General features: G+C 43.7%; 1 protein-coding gene across 1 annotated transcript in view; it reads left to right on the forward strand.

Annotated features, from left to right (window-relative positions):
- The first annotated feature begins 14,645 nt into the window (after window positions 1-14,645).
- Window positions 14,646-23,188, forward strand: part of sez6b (seizure related 6 homolog b) — a 100,095-nt gene continuing 91,552 nt past the window's right edge. The window contains exon 1 of the mRNA XM_029517466.1: window positions 14,646-14,770. Within this exon, the coding sequence (XP_029373326.1) occupies window positions 14,701-14,770 (70 nt within the window). The 5' untranslated portion in view covers window positions 14,646-14,700. The remainder of the gene's footprint in view (window positions 14,771-23,188) is intronic.

Consider the following 23,188-nt stretch of genomic DNA (forward strand, 5'->3'; position numbering starts at 1 on the left):
ACATATTTCTGCTCCTCAGAAACACCCACCGGATAGTGTCCGTAAGTTTCAGAATTCACGAACTGCTGAACACGAGTTTACCATTTTAAGAACACTCACATGAAAAACGCTCATCCTGGCCGCCCTTTGGGAAACTGGGTTGGGAATTACTTTATGTCCTGGGTTAGTTCAAAGTAAGTGCATGATTTATAGGAAAGTCAAGGATCCATTCACTGAACACTTCAAACATTTTTACACATTATCTGTTATCTCTTGCACGACATGGCCATAAAATAGGCTATAGGTCTACATAATCATCATTGATCGATCAACCTCGATTCCTGGCTAAGGTAGGTGATGTAGATGTACAATATAATGTACTTCTGTATAATGTAATGTAAGCCGTACTCTGTACGTCCCGGTCCCGGTCCTTGTGTGTGTTGTTGTGTCTGAAGCGGTGGAGTACTTCTTCTAAATTTGCGGTCAATCTTTGTGCAGAAATAAAGCCAACATGTTAAATAAATTCCTCTGCCCCCCCATGTCACTTTCTCTGTTACCTGACTGGAGCTGGAGCACTCTCCTCTCTGTCTCCTCCTTTCTGATGGAGCTACCAAACTCGGCTGTTTCTGTCAAAGCTAACGTTTTGTGTCGGGCTTTAATACAAGCTAGGCTAATGGACGTTAGCATTAGAGCTGTCCAGTTATCTTACGTTACAAGCTAACGACCCTGTTTCTTACCTTGCTCTACGTTTCTCGTCCCAAATTCACCGTTACAACCTTTAAAAAAAATCATTTGTATAGTGTATAGAAAATTTCTCAACCTTTTATTTTCTTATTCTTCTTTCTTTTCCTTTCTGATCACTGGACTGATGCTGACTGGACATTTTCCTACCGAACTTTAGACAACAGGCTAGCATAGCAACAGTAACAAATGGGGGCGGGGCTTAGCGAAGGAAGAAAACAAGAAATATTGCATTAAAATAGTTCATAGTTCATAGAACAAGGTGACTTGTTCGCTTTACTGGTCTAGTCTGTGGACGCGTCCTGTCTCCGGTCTGGTCTCGGTCCGTTCCTGGAAGGGTGCCGTCACCCGTCTGGTGTGGTTCGGCCTAGGTCCTGGGGGGGGCGCCGTATCTGCATTAGCCCAGTCCAATACTCGCAACCAACTAACTCCGTAGACACGTTCAGGTGCCCACACCGGGAATGGACCTTTACATACATACACATTACATACACATACATACACACACACACATTTAGGGTTACAGTAAGTCATACAATCACCATTATATTACATTTACATTATATTACATACATTTATCACTTATCCCCGGGGTTACATTACATTCTACATTTACATCACCTACCCTAGCCAGGAATCGAACCCCTCCCACCTAGGTGCGGGGCGGCAGCATTACCGCTGCGCCACAGCGCTGCACGAGTTGCATTAGACATTTGCGCTACTTCACCAGTTCACATTTACGTCACCTGACCTAACCGTGATGACGTCCCAACCAGAGTGGGCTGCGATTGGCTCCAGCATCCCACGTGACCTCTTCTTAGCTCCGAGTCCACGCCTGTTGACTTGTTTATATTTTTTATGAGTAAATAAACACCACATTTTTCTTGTGTATATGCTACAGTTTAACCGGTTGATCGATCAATGATAATTATGTAGACCTATAGCCTATTTTATGGGCATGTCGTGCAAGAGATAACAGATAATGTGTAAAAATGTTTGAAGTGTTCAGTGAATGGATCCTTGACTTTCCTATAAATCATGCACTTACTTTGAACTAACCCAGGACATAAACTAATTCCCAACCCAGTTTCCCAAAGGGCGGCCAGGATGAGCGTTTGTCATGTGAGTGTTCTTAAAATGGTAAACTTGTATTCAACAGTTCGTGAATTCTGAAACATACGGACACTATCCGGTGGGTGTTTCCGAGGAGCAGAAATATGTCATTCACAGCCGCTCTGCCCGTTTCCAAATGATTGGTAAGCTATAGTTACGTTATACGTCATCAGTTCGTCGGTCGAGCATGCTAACCAGTTAGCTAACCAGTTAGCTAGCAGTCCATTTCGAAGCGACTAACTAGTGTAAGTGATCCGGCAGTGAGGTTTACAAATTGACAAAGAATGGCCGAACAAATGCATTCTCAATTTATTTTGTTATATAATAAATAACACACCAGTAACCTACACATTGGCTTGTTCCATGTCGCTTTCCGTACACTCAGCTGTGTTTCTATTCGTGTTTCTTCTTTAACTACGCACGGTAACTTAGCAACTACGCACGACTCCGCAGTAAATCAGCGTAAAGGGGAACCGGAATTTGGGGGGAACCAAATCGGTTGACACACCGGTCCTTGTGTGTGTTGTTGTGTCTGAAGAGGTGAAGTACTTCTTCTACATTTTCGGTCAATATGTTTGTGCAGAAATAAGGCCAACAACTTAGACAAATCCCCCTCTCTGTTACCTGACTCAGCTGGAGCCCTCTCCTCTCTGATGGAGCCACCAAACTCAGCTGTTTCTGTCAAACATAACGTTTTGTGTCGGGCTAAGCTAAGCTAAGCTAAGCTAAGCTAGGCTAATGGACGTTAGCATTAGCGCTGGACAGTTAGCTTACATTACAAGCTAGCTGCTCCGTTTATTACCTTGCTCTACGTTTCTCGTCCCAGCGTTTAAAACATTTGTTTAGAAAATGTCTTAACCTTTATGTTATTATTCTCTTCTCTTTTCCTTCCTGGGCACCGGACAGGACAGGACAGGACTTCACGTTGACACGTTTCAGGTACCCACATCGGGAATCGAACCCTGCCCTCCTTGTTGCGCGTCGGCACGACGGCAGAAAAAAATCGGTCGATCAGCATCCTCCATCTGTATTTTATCTTTACATCCCGAACTGGGAAACAGAACTTTTATATTTTTTAATCCATTTTTTGATTATAAATATATATGATAGACATGTACTTTATTTCTCCTGAGGGAAATTCACTCAGAGGCATGCTGCCTCACCTTTACACTGCAATGAGCTTTACTTCCAACATGACAGACACACAGCTCGTTTTTGTGCAGATTAGATTCACACAAAATGGGCTCAGCAATGATGAACTATACTGAAATGTATGTTGATATTGTGCTAAAACACCTGACGGAAAAAAATTCAGGCTCTGGATTTTTTCTTATTTTCAGCCCTGTGTTTGATTCTTTAAAATTAGGACTGTCAAAGAAAACAGCGGAGGCCACATTCAGCCATTCCCATTTTATACTGATACTCATTTAGCACTTGAAGCGGCAGCCATCTGAGGCTGTTTAGGGTTTAGTATCGTGTCCAAGGACTCTTCATGTGGACTGGAGGAGCCAAGGATAAATAACCGCCCCACAAATCCAAATATAAATAGATAAGTAACTAAATTTAAGATGTAAAAATTCACAGTGGAAAATTAGACCCAAACAATGAAAGTTGTGAAAGTTGATTAAATAAGTAATTGTCTCATCAATGTCACTTCTTCCTGCCCAAAGCAGCATCCATGAAAAATCGAAATGGACACCTGCACTTCGCCTGTATATTAACATTTTACGCTTCGATGTGACTTTTGTGGTCTATTTCTTAATCTTGTTGTCGGACAGGCCTTTTCATGGCTCCACAAACAGATAAAACCAGACATCAGATTGCTTTATGATGTGGCAGTCTTGCTGGGCTGCTGAAATCACCATCTGCTGGTAGTGAAGGTTTATTTCTTCGGTGCAGGCGAAGCCCCGGCTCGGCTGTCCACGTCCCTCAGCGGTGTGCGAAACGCTGAAGGTTGTTTCTCTGCAGCGGGAGGAAAGTGCAGCGTCAGGGCATTTCAACCGAGCAATCTCCTCGTCCCTGACACCAGAGATCCGGAAACACCGGAATTAAAATGTAACTGGAGCAGAAATTGCCCTTGTTGTCCCAAGTTGGATTGACTTTGATGATTTCACCTTTAAACAAACACTGGTCTTTGTGCTTTTTGGAGAATTTTGAACTTTAAAGTGTGAGATTCTGTTTGAATTATTCATCCTGATCGGGCGTGAAGTTTCAGTTTAGTGTGTTTAAAAGCTGAAATTAGAGACAAAATGTTTCCTCTGTCTCTCAACCAGTAAAGTCAGTGGACTCTCATGTCCATGCACCCATCAGCCATAGCATTATGACCAGTGTGAAGGTCCTCCATTGAGGTCTAGATTCTTGTAGACCTCTGATGGTGGACTGTAGTGATCTGCAGTCCTGATGGCTTTCTACCAGAACCAGCACAAATTTCTTCAGCGGTCTGAGCTGCAGCAGCTCTTCTGTTGATCAGACCACGCAGTCCAGCCTTTGGTTTTAACGTGAAGTGAATTTAAAGTGAGAGGAACTTAGTTTGATTAAGTTTAAGTTGGTTTAGGAGAAGCAGATTATTATTTAGCATGCAGTCATCTGTTTTTATGACGCAGTCAGCCTCTGTGGCCAATAAAGTGAATTCTAATTTTGAAAATGATTCCAGTAAATGCACCTCTCTGTTCCAGATCTCCCACCACATTCTGTTTTGAATTGTTGTTCAGACTGACAGCTGTTGCTGGCGAACGCCTCCTACCTGCATTTTAATAGATGCACGAGCATTTTTAGGAAGTTAGTCCAGCCTGACAAACATGGACTGTAGTTTACATCACAACAGTAATTAGATCAGCTCTCTGCCCACACAGCAGCAGGATCAGCTGGTCAACTTGTGTTCTAATTGTCACAGTGACTGGTCCACTTGTTTTGTTGTTGTGTTAGCAGTGTGTATTTTTTACATCATGGCTGCACCAATAAAGCCATCTGAATACAGTTTTGTTCTCCTTCATGACGACTGTTCGATTAACTTCTTATCACTCATTTCTGTCTTTAGATTTTTATTTGTTAAGTTCTGTAGAATTCTGGCTGCTGTGTTATTAGAAATAGGATGATTGCTCTGGTATGTTTTTGTTTTGTTTTTGTTTTTGCCCGGACACCAGGACTTTAGGACAAAAGCCGAATGCTGTCCGACTCGTTCCTTTTATTTCACCATTTAACAAAAGCAGCAAAAAAGACTTTTAGAGTTGCAAGATATTTGACATATGTTTTAATGCCACACTCACTGCCAGCTAGTTTTTGCTGCAATTCAGATGCCCGAATAGATTATTAGGCAGAAAATCAATGACATAAGCTTCATTTGAGAAAAGGTCATTCAAAAAAAAAAAAAAAAAAAAAAAGCCCTCCCTGAGACTTGAGTACTTCTCTGCTATTTACCTGGCATTTACTGCTGGCAACGTATTCTGACTCATATATTCTTCAAATATCAAGCAGCTCTTGTAAATATTCATGACGATTGCCCGTACCAACAGGACAAGAGTATTCTCTGGAACATTTAATGAATACCTGAAGCCACATGAATAATGGAGAGCTGCTCCCCCCACATCACTGCAGCTTCAGGTGGAGTCTGTGCAGGCAGCAGGAGGTATCATGCGTCATTGTAGCGTTGGCTCTGACCTGAAGATGACACCTTCCACTTTGCCTCTCCTGTGTTAATGACTCTGTTTAACCGCTCTCTTCTGTACACCAATTGCTGGAGGATTAGCTGCCTCATTCTCCCTCTGTGGCCCTTTTTGCTGCCAGCTTTAATGGCTGCTCTTTGCCTGTCAGATAGATGTGGGCTCACTGAGGGGGAACAGGATTACCTTATTTTTTTCAGGATGGTGTTTATGGATAAAAAGCTCAGGCTGCACTTCCTTTTGTCTGCGTATACGCTAAAGACACACCCTGGGGCAAAAATCCCCTTTTTGACACAGTTGTCAGTGACATCGGGGCATGCTGTTTGATAAATGTATTTTTCTTTTTAATCGTTGTGGAGAAAACGAGAGCAAAGCCTGAAAAATTTCCTCTGGATACTGTAACATATTTCAGACTATAGTCTTTGTTGGGGGATGGAGAGACAGCTGTTGTTATCTCTCCCTCTGGAGCTGGCAGACGGGCAAAATCTCTCTATTGGAAAAAATACGGCCGCTCATCTCTCAGCCTGCAAACGGCTATTTATGAAGCCAGACAGTAACATGAGCAGCATCTCTAAAGTTTTCATAATGAACGTGCGCCGCTTTGAAATACCTGAAACCAAATCACAGTCAACTGCACCATCATGTTCTTAAATCTTCTCTCCCACAGTCCACATCGACGTTTGTCCTGTACTTTGGTTTATGAGCACGTCTCTGCAAAAACAATAACCATCCCCAACTAGCTCAGGTGCTCATTCAAGTGTATTTTTCTATTTAGCACGCTAACAAAGTTAAGTTTCACAACACGATGCCAGCTTGGCATCAGTGTTAATGAGATACAGTGTTTGAATTTCTGAATTCTTAATGCCACAGACGTCCATTTATTGAATTTGTAAAGTTCAGTTACTTCATTAAGCTAATTCATCTGAAATATTGACGGCTCCGTAATGTCTGAGTGATTCACTAAAATGTTACAATCTTATTTTAGAGCTTGTCGATAAATCTGTGGATGTGAGATGTTGCCCAAAAGCCAACAGCCTTCAGACCCCATAAACCACTGATATAGACTTATGCTGGACGTCCCCAAAGTTTAATCAGCACTTCAGATCATCCTTCTGTCCTGCAGATGTCCATTATTTTTTTTTGCCTGTCTGCGCTTCACCTCTGGTATCAGTCAGAGCTCGCTGGCTGTCAGCAGCTGGAGCAGAGTTGTATCAGACCCAGGAGATAAGCTCTGGACCTTAGATCTTAGGCTGACCTTGCAAAATGAATAAATATCTCCAATGCGATTGTATTTGCTGCAAACTAATGAGCTTCAGGCCCAGAAGCTGCAGGTTCAGTAGTTTTCTGTCCTTGCTGACAGTTGGCTCCAGCAGTTTGAGCCAAACAACCAGAGAAAATGGGGTATAAATAGTTTTATTTGGTTTTCTCATGTAATTTGAAAAATATCTGGCATGAAGGAAACGGCGTGATTATGATTTATTTCCTGTTTTATCTTGAAAGCACTTCCATTGCTTTTTCCTTCCTGTTTTTGTCCGGTGTCCTTCATGTGCTTGATTGCACTTCTGGATTTACGTCTCTCCTTTTGGGCTGCTCAGGTTTTGCTCTGTTGAATTTTGAGGAGAAAGAAAACTGTCAACAATCAGAAAACAAAGAAAAAGGACAAAAAGACACAAACACACAATGAGAACCAAACATTACAGCTCCTAGTTGGTTTCAGTCACACAGTTTGATATGACAGGGTTCATGTTGTGTAAGCTGAAAGTGACCGTGAGCTTCCAAATTTTAAAATGTTAAAGTTCTGAAGTGTTTGTTGATTTCACCAAATTATAAATGTGGGATGTGCAGAAGTTTGGGCACCTCGCAAATTACAAAGTGTGAGAACTTCAGTCACTGGAATGAACGTGTTACACTTTGTGAGGTAAACTGTCACAGAGTGATAGAATTCAAAGAAGAGAAATTCTGACTCTTTAAACTCTTTAAAAAGACACTAAAGCTCTTTCCAGTTTGAAATGTCCACTTGCTGTAATATCATTCAGGGGGAAGTCTGTCAAAGTCACTGAGAGGAGTGTTTGTCTGCTGGCGACATGCAGGAGCAACAGGAAGGTGTAGCTTCAGCTTTTGGCCCCGTGCTGTAGGAGCCATCAGTGAATATTGATCCCTGATTCATATCTTGCTGATATAGAGGATGATGTAGGAGTAAATGCTGCAGCTGGGCTTCCACTGAATTCAGGGTTTTCTCTGCTTACAGTAAATAACTCAGGAAAATGTATATGAAAACATTTTAATCAGCCCATTCAGACGCATTAAAGATAATGTGATCCACTCAAAGATCACAAATTAGCCTGTTAGCATCCCTGGCTGGTGGGCTGAGGTGTTAACAGCAGTGAACTGCACAAAAACACCAACTGCATCATGCACATTCAAAAGAGTTCATGTTGATGCACAACATGATGAAAGTAATTTCACATGATGAATAATCTGACATGATTATGATAATTTCACCTGTCAGAGACCTTAAATCCGACAGCATCATTATGTTTTTTACCCAGTCGAGATGAAGAATGGATTCTGTGCCTCTACAGTGTTGGTGTGGTTTCAGGGAATTCAGACGTCAATTTAACTGTCGATGCTCATAAAGTCAACCCAGAGTGTGACTTCACACTCAGTCTGCATGAATATCTAAACTGACTGCTGTGGCTCTCCTTTGTGGACTTGCATCAAAAATATTGAAACTGCTGCGACAGACTGAATGTAAAGCAGCTGCATGAAAAAAGTCAGTAGAGAGAGACAATTTGGTCCACTCCGATGTCATTTTGAGTTGGCGCTCCCTCAATCGACTGCACCCTGGGTGGTGCTGCCATGATATGTCTTTCTGCTCGCACTGAGAGCCGACGCAGCAAGAAAATGAAACCTTCCATTCATGCATCAATATGCAAGTCACACTGATCACAAGCATATCTGAATTACAAGAGAAAAACAGCTACAGTGCAATCAGAGAAAGGCTTACAGCCTTAAAATCTGTGACTTTGTGGTGTCACTCCGTTCAGCCGCGCCTCCTTTTTTAAAAAAACAATCAGCCGAATTGGTGATTGACTCACTGACCTGAGATGAAAAGCTATTTCGATTCTTAAAACCATCAAAATAAAACACACTGCTTTAACTTAAATGTCCATATTTTACCTTCTAGAGTTAAAGAAGACATTTTAATGATTCTAGAACTTCATGTTCTAAATAAAACACTTAAACTGAAGAGTAAACTAGCAGTGTGGGCACTATTTATATCTGCAGCATATAGTCAAAAATAAAACCGTGATTAGATGTTTTTTCCCCACAACTCTCCGGTCCTGGCAGTGCCGGGGCAATCTATCCTCAGCTCCGATGGGAAATGCATTCAGCCCGACCACGTCTAATAGAAGCAGCCATGACACTATCACTTATTAAGACAAATACGCTCCAGTGCCAGAGCAAAGGTGTGGAGGAGCCTTAATGTGATGCCGTTATTAGAAGGAAGGAGAAGTGAGCTGCTTGCTCTACTTCACACCACCTCCAGTAAAGTTGTCCTCTTCTGATCTGAAGGGAATGGATATATCTGCCACCATGTTGTGTACTGCTTGTTCTAAATCCTGCTAATTACTGTCTCTCACATTTCTGCCTGGGAAAGGGAGCGAACATGAGAAGAATGCAACTTTTGTGTAGCAGGTCTATTGTTAGACCAAAGCTGTCCTGGAGTCCTCCAGAGATTGGAGCGTTTAATACACTCCATGATACACAGGTCCAGGACAGAATTAACAGCTTCTGAGAATTAAGGCCCAGTTGCACCAGAATTCAGAACAGTGTGGAAGAATACCTTGCTCTATTTCTTCAAAAATGTAAATATATAACAAACTGGCATCAGCTAGTTTTGTAGGAGAAGAGTTGGAAACTTGATTGTGTCAACAAAATATTTTTGTTTAGTTTATAAAACCGTTCACTGCCAAAGCAGAATGTTGACAGTTGGCACGTTTAGTTTTCTTTCCATCAGGAGCCAAACAACAACCATTGGCGTCCAGTTAACTGACAGATGGGAGGACATCAGCGTTCTTCTTCTTTTAAGGTGAGTTGAAATCCACTTTAAAAATTCTAGTTTAGTTATTAGCACTAATTAGCATGAAAGCTGCCTACCCACCTCCTGCTCGCTGATACTGAACACATCTGCAAGCTGTCTTCATTCAGTCTGCCTCATTTGTTTTCCTACAACCTGCTGCTGAAAGTCGATTTCCTGAGAGCGAGGTTCTGTTCTAGATGTGTTAGCAGCGAATCTGTGTCCACACTGTCCGGATCTTTAGCCCTCCAGTAAATGAATTACTCCTGGACCGGCCTTCATGCAGACTAAGAGTAATACTGCTGATGGTGACGGATGCTTCTTATCAAACCGACGTCTCCTTGCAGTCTCAGCAGTAGCTCAGAGTTTCGGGCGGGATTCAGGCCGTGCCAAGATGGTGACAGTAAAGCGGAAACAGCAGAAACCTAAATCTACATTTTGTTTATCTTTGTTTGTGTTATATTGTTAAAACCAAAGTGCAGAAACCGCTGAGACAGGGTTTGATTGAGAGGAGGCCCCCGATCCTTCACATCAGAAATAACAGATTTCCAGCTCTGCTGCCTCTGATCCACTATTATATAAATGAAATGCCGAGGAGGATGATGGTGTATAAATGAACATTAAAACTGCATTAGGAAATGTTTCCTTGATGTAAAAAAGCTGCCTAGATTGCAAATTTTCACAAATGAGCATTCTCACTAATTGACATGTCGCCAACTCATCTCCTGTTTTTTAACATAGCACATTCTGTCGTGGTTGTTCCTGTCAGCTTGCGTGCACTAAATGATGAATTGCACCTTAAAAGTGAACAGAGGCGTTCTTGACATCTGTTCACACATCAGCGGTGTGAAGACGGCTTTTCATTTACTGATGTCACTTTTTGGATATCAGAGTCCTCCGGTCTGACTTTCCTTTAACGTTCTCTGAGAGCTACCTGCCTGTGCTGTTGCTTCAAGCAGCTTTAATAGAACTGTCCCAACATTTTGTTTTCCAGATCATTCAAAAATAGTTCAGACACAGAAGAAAAAAGTCATATTCCTTCCAATGTTGTAATATGTATTCTGCCTGTCTCTTTGCCTGAATTTCCTCTTTGTTTTTGCTGGATGAAGGAGTTTCACTGAGGAATAAAGTCAGCAGTGACTGACTGTGATTGACGTTGGGGAGGAAATTAAGCCATACTACAATGGGGGCGGTTAAGATGAGAGACGGATACAAAAGGAGTCTGAACAATATGAAACCTAAATGCTGACATACATGCAAGTGCAGAATGTAATTTGATTGGTGATCTGTCCAGATACATAGAGTATTTTTATGGGTCAACCCACTATGACATCAGCCATCAGTTTGGGGGGGTAGGGAGGGGGGTTGACCTGCTCTGAACTCTGTCCGGATTGGCTGACTCAGGAAAATGTTGACTGAGCTAATAAATCAAGGGAGAAGGAGGGACATTTTTCCAATAGAGTTCAATGCAGTCTGACATTAGTCACCCCCTGATGGTCATGGTCATCAGACGGAGCGCACGTTTAAAGCTGTCTGTTTATTTTAGAGTCGAAAAAATAAATAAATAAACAGGCCATATTCGTTATGGTGGTTACCATGGTTACCACGGTGACCATTGTGCGACACACAATCTCTCTGGATCGTATCAGAAGGTCAAAGAAAAGAAAACAACCTCCGACTGTTGAGGTTGGATGATGATCTCATGAAGAATGTCAAGGTCATGCCCTTCCAGACGGAATGAAGGAAATTTTCCAAAATTAGATGCTGTTTTTTTTTTTTTTGTTTCATGGCTTCATATGTAAATAGACCTTTTGTGTGTGTGTGTTCCAAAAGATTAGACTTTAGCACGATGAGTAGTGTCTGTGCATGACTCGGCTTTCACACACAGAGCATCGAATCTATGAATAGTTTCTCTGCTGTGAGGCAAAGGTGTGACAGTAAATGTGTTGTTGAGATTACAGTCTGCTCTCCTGCGCTGACGTAGTGAGTCATCTCTAAACGGGGAGCAGCCCGACGGCCTTCCATGGGTTTTTAAGTAGCTGGAGGTTCAACGGTAGGCTGAGCTGACAAAGGGCCGCTGATGCAGGGAACGAGACGGATCAGTCACAGATTATCGTGCAGTGTGAACCTTCTTATCAGGCCACCGTCGACATTCATGCATGATTCATAAATGTCTTCTCTTTTATTCGGACTTGGCAGTTTCCAGAGAGCAGACATGTTGATGAGCAGGTCGTTGTATGGCTAATCTCTGTGAAAGCACTTCATTTCCATTGTGCTGCCCTTTGTTTTGTTTCATTTGACAGGAATTCAACCCAATAAATCCGAGGTGGCTCCGATAAGAGATTAGCATAATGACCCTTTTATAATGGAAATCCTTCTAGTTTTGAGTTTTTTTACTCATCAGATTCAGATGAAAAACTTTAAGCTTTGTGTGGAAGAATACTTTGTAATTGATTAAAGTCATCAGAGCTTTGAAAAGCACAGATATGCGTCCAACAATAGAGTCCGAAAACTCAAATCAGTGAAGTTTTCGTCCTTCCAGGCACGTTGTCCTAAAATGAGTTCTGGGGTTAACGCGAGCTGACGACGAGCGTTTTAATCTGCAACATACGAGCACAAAGGTCATCTGTCAGCAGGTTGTTGTGAGTTTTGTTGCTTCGTAACACAGAGCAGTCATAATGATGAGAAACAAAGTGGGGTTGAGTGGTGGAGTCACACTAAAGTCACCCAACGTGATCAGTTTGAATCTCTGAGTTGTGGATGGTTGTTAATCTTTTATCTTTAGTCATCATCTGCAGAAGTTTTCAATTGACCTTTAACCTCTAATCTGAATATTCCTGCCCCTCCCCGACTTCATTGTATTTCAGTAGACACTCTGAAGCTCCTGATGAATGAATGAAATTCAGAGCTTTGTTTAAAAGGCATTGGAGGAGGAAACATGGATATTAGTGATCAGGTGGACATATTGATCCGTCTCTGAGCCGTCTCAGGTCTGGCTCAGGTCTGGCTCTGATCTGGCTCTGATCCGGTTCAGGTCTGGCTCAGGTCTGGCTCAGTTCTGGCTCTGATCCGGTTCAGGTCTGGCTCTGATCTGACTCAGTTCTGGCTCTGATCCAGTTCAGGTCTGGCTCATTTCTGGCTCTGATCTGGCTCTGATCCGGTTCAGGTCTGGCTCTGATCTGGCTCTGATCCGGTTCAGGTCTGGCTCTGATCTGGCTCAGGTCTGGCTCTGAACCGGTTCAGGTCTGGCTCATTTCTGGCTCAGGTCTGGCTCTGATCTGGCTCTGATCTGGTTCTGATCCGGCTCAGGTCTGGCTCTGATCCGGTTCAGGTCTGGCTCAGTTCTGGTTCAGGTCTGGCTCAGTTCTGGCTCAGGTCTGGTTCAGGTCTGGCTCAGTTCTGGCTCAGTTCTGGCTCAGTTCTGGTTCAGGTCTGGATCAGGTCTGGCTCTGATCCGGCTCAGTTCTGGTTCAGGTCTGGCTCAGTTCTGGTTCAGGTCTGGCTCAGTTCTGGCTCAGTTCTGGCTCAGGTCTGGCTCAGGTCTGGCTCAGTTCTGGTTCAGGTCTGGTTCAGGTCTGGCTCAGTTCTGGCTCAGGTCTGGCTCAGTTCTGGTTCAGGTCTGGCTCAGGTCTGGTTCAGGTCTGGCTCAGGTCTGGTTCAGGTCTGGTTCAGGTCTGGCTCAGTTCTGGTTCAGGTCTGGTTCAGGTCTGGCTCAGTTCTGGCTCAGTTCTGGCTCAGGTCTGGTTCAGGTCTGGCTCAGGTCTGGTTCAGTTCTGGCTCAGGTCTGGTTCAGGTCTGGCTCAGGTCTGGCTCAGTTCTGGCTCAGTTCTGGCTCAGGTCTGGTTCAGGTCTGGCTCAGTTCTGGCTCAGTTCTGGTTCAGGTCTGGCTCAGTTCTGGCTCAGTTCTGGCTCAGGTCAGGTTCAGGTCTGGTTCAGGTCTGGCTCAGTTCTGGTTCAGTTCTGGCTCAGGTCTTGTTCAGTTCTGGTTCAGGTCTGGTTCAGGTCTGGCTCAGTTCTGGCTCAGTTCTGGCTCAGGTCTGGTTCAGGTCTGGTTCAGGTCTGGCTCAGTTCTGGCTCAGTTCTGGTTCAGTTCTGGCTCAGTTCTGGTTCAGGTCTGGCTCAGGTCTGGCTCAGTTCTGGCTCAGGTCTGGCTCAGTTCTGGTTCAGGTCTGGCTCAGGTCTGGTTCAGTTCTGGTTCAGTTCTGGCTCAGTTCTGGTTCACTTCTGGCTCAGGTCTGGTTCAGGTCTGGCTCAATTCTGGTTCAGGTCTGGCTCAGTTCTGGCTCAGTTCTGGTTCAGGTCTGGCTCAGTTCTGGTTCAGGTCTGGCTCTGATCTGGCTCTGATCTGGTTCTGATCCGGCTCAGGTCTGGCTCTGATCTGGTTCAGGTCTGGCTCAGTTCTGGTTCAGTTCTGGCTCAGTTCTGGCTCAGGTCAGGTTCAGGTCTGGTTCAGGTCTGGCTCAGTTCTGGCTCAGTTCTGGCTCAGTTCTGGTTCAGTTCTGGTTCAGTTCTGGCTCAGTTCTGGCTCCCTATCCAGATCTGATGGAGCCTCATTGTGTTCCATTGGCCGACGCTAGGAGCTGTCCGCGGTGCTGAATGCGACTGAATAGGAAATTCCAGCTCAGGCAGCAGAATCTGATCCATCTGATCCACCAGATCCATCAGAACAATCTGATCCATCAGATCTACCAGATCAGTCTGATCCACCAGATCAATCAGATCCATCAGATCAATCTGATCCATCTGATCCACCAGATCCATCAGAACAATCTGATCCATCAGATCTACCAGATCAATCAGATCCACCAGATCAATCTGATCCACCAGATCCATCAGATCTACCAGATCCAGCCTCCAGCCAGTCCGTCAGTCCATCTTCGCCGTAACTGAAAGCCCCTTGTCTCTGAATGAGTAGATCGAGGCGGCTGAAGTCAGCTAGAGGGAGCGTTCGGTGTGTGTGTGTGTGTGTGAGTGAGTGAGTGAGTGTATGTGTGTGTGTGAGAGAGAGAGTGTGGGTGTGTGTGTGGGGGGGGGAGGACGGTGCTCGGCGGAGCTCGGTGTTTTCAGTCCGTCACAGGAAAAGTGCGGATCCCAAGGACGTCCAGTGGACCCGGAGCTCCAGAAGCGATGAACGCGATCAGAGATTATTTTCTTCTGCTTGTTCTGGCGGCGGCGGTGACAGAAACGGGCTCCAAGGGTAAGACATGTCCAGAAATATTTACCTTCTTTTCTGGAAGGGCTTCTCGGCGTCCGACGTCGCTGCTCCTGAATGAGCCGTTTCTGCCGTGGCTTCATTCCCCCTCTCGGTCCCTCCATGTGCTCTCCGGAATCTAATGAACACATGAACGCGGGGTTTGTTCCATATTTCGGGGTGTGCAGTCGGAAGCTTCAGAAACTGTTTCACTTTTCATTTCTTGTAGATTTAATTGTTTGAGGGTACATTTTCAGTCGGCTGTCTTTGACAGAGCAGCACAACCAAATCACTTTTCCTGTTCTGTTTTAATGTAATTGTTTGTTCCATGCTTGATCAGGGCAGGCTCCGTCAGACTGTCTTAGCTCAGGGCTCCGGCCGGCCGTCTGTTCTGGGTCTCTGTCGCCCCAGCATGTGTTCTGGTCTGTGTTCTTCAAGGACCTCAATGTGTTGGGACTCTCCGGCCTTTCCCCCTCCAGTCCAGCCGTGGTCCTCCTTCCAACAGGCTCTTGTATCTTTTCTAGTGGACTCTGTTTCATTTCTGGTGCTTCCATGTTCTCCGGGGAACTCTAAGCTTTAGAAATGGTTTTGTTCTATTCCTCACGGAGAGTCTCCGGAGGTCCTGCTTTGGTTATTGTCCCAATTTTCTGTCTAAGTTGTTAGTTAGTTGGACCTGAGCACAATCCAGAGAATGAGGTGGGGGGTGGGGGGTGGGGGGTCTGATTCTGTTTTTATAGCAGATATTTCTGGTTTTGATTTTTAGCTTTCTGCAAAAAAAAAAAAAAAAGATTCACTCTGTAATTATGGGTTGTGGGTAAAGTTACAAATTTCATCAATTAAGATTCAATTCTGTCTAAAGTGTCAGCACCTGAACATTTTCTGAATCCACTGAATGTCATGAAAGGAGCCTAATAATAGTGAAAACTTCTTATCTAGTTCTTCTCTAGTTTCATTATCCTTCCCTCAATTTAAGTTTTCAAGAAAATTCAAGCAGGGAAACAGGCTGATAAAAACGTCATTTTCCAGCCTTGGGAGAAAAAAATGAATTCAGCCCATCTCCTGGTCTTCTTGTCAAAGTAGTGGTATGGCTGATAGTGTTTTTGCAGCCTCCCTGCATTATTCATATCCCCTGACAAAATAGAGACGGCTACAAAACATGGCTGATAGAGAGTTGTCTCCCAGGATAGTTGCAACTATTTGAGCAAACACTCAATATTTTTCCTCCTCAAAATGAAGTCCCAGGATTTCATTATTAAATCAGTCATTTGTGTATTTAAAAACTCTTCTTCCAAAAACAAGAGACCCCCGTTTGTGCGGGATTGATGACAAAAGCAGGAGAGGGAAGGAGAGAGGTTACATGATGACAAACTCCCGCGCTGTTGGCCGTCTTTAATAGGATGTTTTTCCACGGACACGCTGGACGCCTCGACCTTAATAATTAAGCTTTTGATTATTATTTGCATGTCTGTTTGTAGAAATGTGCCGACTGTGTCTGCGTGTTCAGGTTCAATCTGGCAGATGACACACATTCACAGATGGACTGAGCATTTTACTCAATCAGCTCACATTTATTAAGGTCCCATGTATGACATCAGCGTTAAAGTAAGAAGATATATTTGTGAATTTAAATGTCTCAATGAAAGCTTGGCCTGAATAAGGATGCTTTTTTTTTGTCTAATCTGATTGGCTGATAAATAGAAGTATTGTAAATCTCAGAAACCCGACCACATGGAGGTCTGCTGTAGACCTCGACCTCGACCAGTCCTTGTTTGTTTTTGTTCACTTCCATAAAAGGAGCTCTGTCCCACTTCCAAGCGATGTGCTGATTCTAAGCAGATTTCAGTCTGGATGTTCAAAGTGAAAAAAACGAAGCGTGCAGACAAACAGTGTCTGACTGTGCAGCTCAGCTCATGTGCTCCAATGTTTCAGTGGAGAAGCTTCTCACAGCTGGTTAGAAATGAGAAAATAAATGTAGGTGGTGGGCATTTCTATAGAAAGCTCTAAAAATATTCATAAACAAAAATAAAAACAGGATCACAATACAAACCATTTTCACTAAATCTAATTTTAAATGATATGTTCCAGGAATCAGCAATTCAGCTGCATTTGGACTTTTTTTGAGATTCTAAAAATGATGGTGCTTGGCCTAAATGTTTACGACATTCAGTATTATTGGACTGAGTCCAGTTAGGCACAGTCTGACCAAGAGCTGCTGCTTTGAAGCTTGTGGTTTGTAATTTATCTGTTTTTTTGGTTTTTTTTTTTTTTATTGATACCAGAAGAAACCGGTATTGGAGGATAAAGTGGAGCGAGGGCTGAATCTGACTCAGGAAAGGTGTACAAATAATTACTTCTTCATGTTTTTATTAGAGAGAAACAATGAAAACTTTTTGTCTTTATCAAATTATAAGGAAAGATCAAATAATGACTCCATGAAGAAGATTTGACAGTTAGTGAAAAGAGACCATCAAATCTGTAAGACCAATAACTGAACTGATGATTGAAGAGGAGGAAGAAAAAACGCAACATTTAGTCTTTGGGAAAAATGTATAAGCTGTAACTAATAAAATGTCACATGTCAGCGTGTTAATGAAAGTAACTTTTGGTTTGACAGGTTGTGAGAAACGTGTGTGGCCTGTGAGTCATTAATTACCAAGCCAACAGTCAGTGTGTAATGTTACACACCATCAGCTCTTTCATGGAAGTCAGACTGTCTCCTTGATGAACTTAAGTGCGTCCCACCACGAAGGAGAGACCTGACAACCCTGAAGAAGTTTGTGTTCAGAGTCGCTCTGTTATCTGTCCTCCTTTTCAGACCAGCCTTTAAAATCTCCTCCAATGAGTTCTGTCGATGTGAAAGGGAAGAAAATTCACAGTCCTGTATCTGTGAGGAAAACGGTTCTTTGTGATGTTAGTCTGATTCACACAAAGGCTCAACTAGGTGTGGTCTCAACAGTGATGGGAAACCAAACCAGCCTCACTGCTGTCAGCCGAGCGGGTTCGTTAACATACCTGTCAAGAGAAATGAGAGAAAAATGAAATAATATTTTGGGATTTCAGCTCTCCCCTTTCTGGCTCCAGCAACAAAATGCTGCTGTCCAGAGATGTGTCAGCAATAGTTAATGCCGGGCTGGTGAGGCTGAATTTAACATTTCTCTAAACCAAAATAACACGTGCGCTCTCTGACGGCTTGGCAGCAGCTCTTTCTGCTTTGGTCCGTCTGCACATGCATCATAGTTTGCCAAAGCTCCTAATCTGTTGTTTTTCTTCACGTTTTGTGCGCCCACAATCGGCCCTCCTGCTCGTTGTCCGTCCTCCATCAGCACCGTTGAGATTAATCAGCTTTATGAGATGCTATTCTTGCTCGAATGGACAAGTATCTCCTAAGGCATGAGATAATTCATATTAACGCTGGAGATCCTTCACCATGCCCTCTGATTAGCCCGTAATCAGCAGTGCCAGGACCCTGCAGCCACTTGGTCTGGCTGCAACTTCCTGCTATGAAACTGATTCAGAGCTCCTCGCTGCCACCGTTGCACAAAGCAGCATCTTCTCTGAGAGGCATAAAATAAACCTAGCATGAAATAAACACGGTGTCTTTTGAGCAGCAGTGAGGCAGCGATTCAAAAACCCGTGCTGTTTCTGGACAGCTGCTGGCCCGCGGTGATCACCATGTCACGACCTTGAACTCTGACCCTTCTGGAAGGCAGAAAGTACATTTACAGTAGAAAGGGAGTCGGCAGCAGGTTTTATTCATTTTATGACCATCTGAAAAACATCACAGCGCAGCTCAGCAATCTGCATTCAAAACCTGAATCAAATAGGTTTCAAAAATTTGGTTAATCCTTCAAACCTGGTTCGGACATTTGGAGGATTAAAGATGCATTTCTGCGTTTTCACAAGAGTAGTCAGCTGCTGTGATGACGTGGAAAAGAAGTAAACATTTATTTTTAGCTCACAACAGACTAACAGACTTCCAATCCTGTGAGTCCTTGTGGCCCAAAAGTCTAATTATATGTGAAAACATTTAGATTGAATATGAGGTTCTTCACTATTTGCACGTTTTTATTCCATTTTATTTTAAATTGAAACAAAATTCCCTCACAGAGTTCACTCTCCTGGACCACAGCAGGAAGTCCCAGGAACTTCGGAGTTCTTTCAGTCCAACATGGCTGCAACAGAAAGAAGCTCAGCACAGACCAGTTCTGTTTAGCACTGCAGATGAATTAGCTCCTGGTCTGCAGCAAATCAGCGTCAGACGGAGGTGACAGTGTTGCAGTTTCAGCCCAGAGCTCGGCTCCATGAGTGATCAGCTCTTCTTCTTCTCCTTAATGGTTCAGGCTCGCTGCGACGCCGGCTGCTGATTGCTGCTGTGTTATTCATCAGCTGAGCTCCGGCTGTGGAGCCCGTTATGGTGGACCTGAAATAGCAGCTGTTTTGATGATGTCCCTGAGGTTTGGGGGTCAGGAATTCTGTCCTTTTCCCTTCAGATTACTGCCCAGATAAATATGTTGGCCTTGGCTAACCTGGAGCAAGCGATGCCCCCGGAGTCCCACCCCCTCCCCCCACCCCCCCAGAGTCTGCCTGCATCGCTGCGGCCTGTCGTCATTGTCAGCACTCCGCCGGGAGAGCTGCCTCGAAACTAATGGCTGCTGCAAGGCTGACTGGGCTAAAGGGGCTTTATTTTAGGCCAACAACAGCAACAGCTCTATTCAAACACACACACATCACACCAGCAGCAGTGGGGGGGTATGTGTGTGTTTGTCGGGGGGTATCCGCTGCTGTCAGAAAGAATGCAATCTTAAACAACCTTGACGCACACATTGATTTGTTTGTCTTAAAAAGCTGCCGCTGCAGCACCGAAGCTTTAACTATGTGATCATTTTTCTCTGTGAGGAAACAGTTTGTCCTATTGTGGGACAGTTGTGTTACTTACACACACACACACTAACCCACTGTGCGATTATTATTATTTTTTTTTTACTGAAGTGTTGAAAAGCACAACACAGTTTTGGACCCAATTAATCCACTTGAGGCAAAAATGAGCCGTTGAACCTCTCTCACTCTGAGCGGGATGGAACTTTTATTTTCTCAAAATAATTCTACTTTCTTCATTAATTAACCAGTTTTATCACATTTATTGTAAATTTAGTTTTCTGGTTTGACATCAAAATATTCCCAGACTCACAAAGAATGCATGTTTAAGAGCTGAAGTTATGACTTAGGTTTCATGTTGCTGGTAAAGAAGCATGAATTAATTAGAACTAAACATAAAGGCTGATGAGAATCAGACTTTTAAATCAAAGTATTGCAGAAGTTAAACAGTAGCTTAATTTTGGCATTAAAAGAGATAAAGATTGAAATGAACTCTTTAACTGGATACCAGCGAAGACAACTGGTCTGGTTTCTGTTCCTGCTTCACTGATGACTGAGAATTTAAGTTTACCTGTAATGTTAAAAAATAATAATAGTTAATGGTCTACGTTGTTTTAAGAAACCTGCATGTATGAATTAAATACAGGACAGTTAACAGAATGGGATGGAATAATTTTATATCATACCGTATGTAAGTACACGTCCACAATGCATGTAAATGGAATTATTACATATCAGTACATCAAGATCAGAATATGAGATTTCATTAATATCATACTGAAAATTCACACCGTGCAATTTCGAATTAACAACTAAAACATTATTGGAACATATTTATCATCATCAGACTCTCTGATCTGTAAATGATGATCACTTTCCTCATTCATCAACAAATCAGGACTCTTGTGCTATTTATACCGACCCGAAACGCCACAGACGTCGTTTAACGTTGTCATGGCGACAGCTATAAACATGTGGGCAATCGCCTCGGTTGCTGTGAAGCCTCTGGTTAAAACTATTTCTGGTGTCATAGTTGAGAACCATCACAGGTGATAGAAACATGAAGATGAAATGTCTGCAGCAGAGAGAACCGGAGGATTTACAGGACATCTCTGATCTACAGGTTTATTTCTCTTCTCTCTTTAATCTCTCTGCAAATTGTAAGGTTTGTTTGCATCCAACGACCTGTTTGTTGGTGAATTTCACACAACCAGAATAACGCTGCAGACAAACTGTGTTGATTCTCTTGGCAGTGACTGCTGTTGGCCTCAGTTTTCACTCAGACTCCAGCCATCGACACTGAAGTGGTGAAATGTTGTTTATGTCATTAAATGGCCGCTTCATACGACCTCTAATGAAAAAACGATTTAAATCGCTCACTTGAGGAAACCAATCTAATCTTAGAAACAGTTATTTTGATGAGCTTGTCCTGTTGTGCACTTTCAACAGTACACTTGTGTGTGAGCCGTAGATGGTCGGGCTTCCTGCTCAATAGACTCGCTCTGTTTTGATTAAAGGTGAAACTTGAACTCCTCTTTTCTGTGACTTCAGAGGACGATTTCCACGCTTCTTTTTTTTGCATCATCTTCAGATTAAAGGCACCATTGTGCCTCTCCTGTGATAAGCAACACTCATCCTATCTCCCAACACACACACACACACACACACACCCTGTCCCCACCCCCTTCATCATCCCTGCCACGGCAGAAAAAGCAATTTGTTCTCGGTGTCACTGATCTGATGCAATCAGCGTTGCTTCACGCTCTTGAATGAGGAAAAGACGGCAGCAGAGGACACTGTTTAATTAAAGCATGCACTTTCTTCTGAATGTGCCGATCATATAATTTAGGGTGGAGGGGGGGATTGTGAGGTTGCATGTTTGACACCTGCTTTCCGATTAGGACTGATTAACCTATCCAGAGCTGCCTGTTGCTCTCATGGAGGGCTATTCAGGGCGCCGGGGCGACGCTCTCATTCTAATTGTCTCCGAGCCTTTTCCTCTTTGAAGAGCTCAATTGGAAATGAGTGTTATCAAAATTCAGCTCGACTCCCTCTCTCAGGAAATGGGGGGAGGCTTTTGGTTCTTTACACTCAGCTCCTGACACCTCCTGAGAGGCCTGCAGGGTGGGGGTGGTGGTGGAGTGCTTTGATTTTCCCTTTTCTTGCATCGAACCCCCCCTCCCCCACACACACACACACACACACACACACACACACAAACACACACCCTTTGCATATGAGTCCCTGTGAAACTGCACTGAGCTTGTGAAGTGTTTACCCTCCGTCAGTCAAAGCTGGTTTCCCAAAGGCTGCGTTCATCTGCTTTACGATATCTGTCTCCTCCCCCTGCTGGAGATTTCTTCTCTCCAATGTAAATTAGAGGAGATGCAAATGTGATGCGTTGTGCTTTTGAACCTGCACCTGCTTTATGTGTCACCGTCACATCTCGTCTTGTGTCGTCTTTGAACGCCGCTGCAGCTCTCTGGCGTATTGGCCTTTTGAATAAGCAGAACGAACTGAGTGTCTCTCATTTGGCTCTAAATCTGACAATAGAACATTCTCCAAATCCAATTCTGCTCACAGATCGCACTTAATTCCAGTTTAAGTCTCAGAATAATTCCCTGCCTCCCAGCTGCTGCGCCGATACTTAACACGACGCTAATTGATAGCTGTCATGTTGCAGCTGTCATTCACAACATCAGGCCGCAGGCAGATTGAGGGGGGGTGAATTCCTGCTGATCGATAGCTGAGCTGAGATATATTGGGGGCGGGGCGGCAGGGCGGCCCAATGAATCACACAGCTCTGACACCAACCAATGAGGAAGTGATGGGCGGTGGTTCAGCAGAAGGTGACGCTCAGTTAGGGACGCTTTAGTTTAACCCTGATTAAAAAAAGAAAAAAAAATGGCGGCTGTCGGATGGGATGTGGGATGTACCTACCTCACCTGCATCACCACGGTTCCTGCTAAGGGTTGTGGCTCACTCACTTCATCTGACACTGGTCTGAAGGTCAGACATCTTCTCTCTATCTTTGGTGGCCAAAGGTCAAAGGTCGAGATCGGACACAGGTGTGGTCATAGCTCACAAATTTATAAAGTGATAGAATCTTATTTCTGAAAGGTCAAATGTCAACGTCACTGACATAACAAAAACTGACACCATTTCATTGGACACGATTTGTCTGCGTTGTTGTTGTTGTATTGAATTTCCATCAGCATCCCCTCGAAATATCATCCTCCTTTACATTTGCATTTGTGAAATGAAAGGTCTGATTTATTGGGCTGTATAAAAACATGGGAGGAGTTTTCCTGATTTGTCTTTGTGGTTTGTTATTAATTACATCTTTATTGTTTGGTTCTAAACCACACAATGAATGAAAACACAATGAACGCTGATTGATCTTTGAAGTGACTGAGCAGACTCTCATCTGGTCGCCGTCTTGCTGGCCTAGCGTTCCTCGGTGGGGGACAAGTTGTTTAGAAATCGCCATCGGCCGCCCCTCGTTTTCCCAGATGATCTCCATTTCCGCCTGTCAGCATTCCTTCCGAC

Source organism: Echeneis naucrates, chromosome 13 (genome assembly GCF_900963305.1).
Source record: "Echeneis naucrates chromosome 13, fEcheNa1.1, whole genome shotgun sequence".
Lineage (NCBI taxonomy): Eukaryota > Metazoa > Chordata > Actinopteri > Carangiformes > Echeneidae > Echeneis > Echeneis naucrates.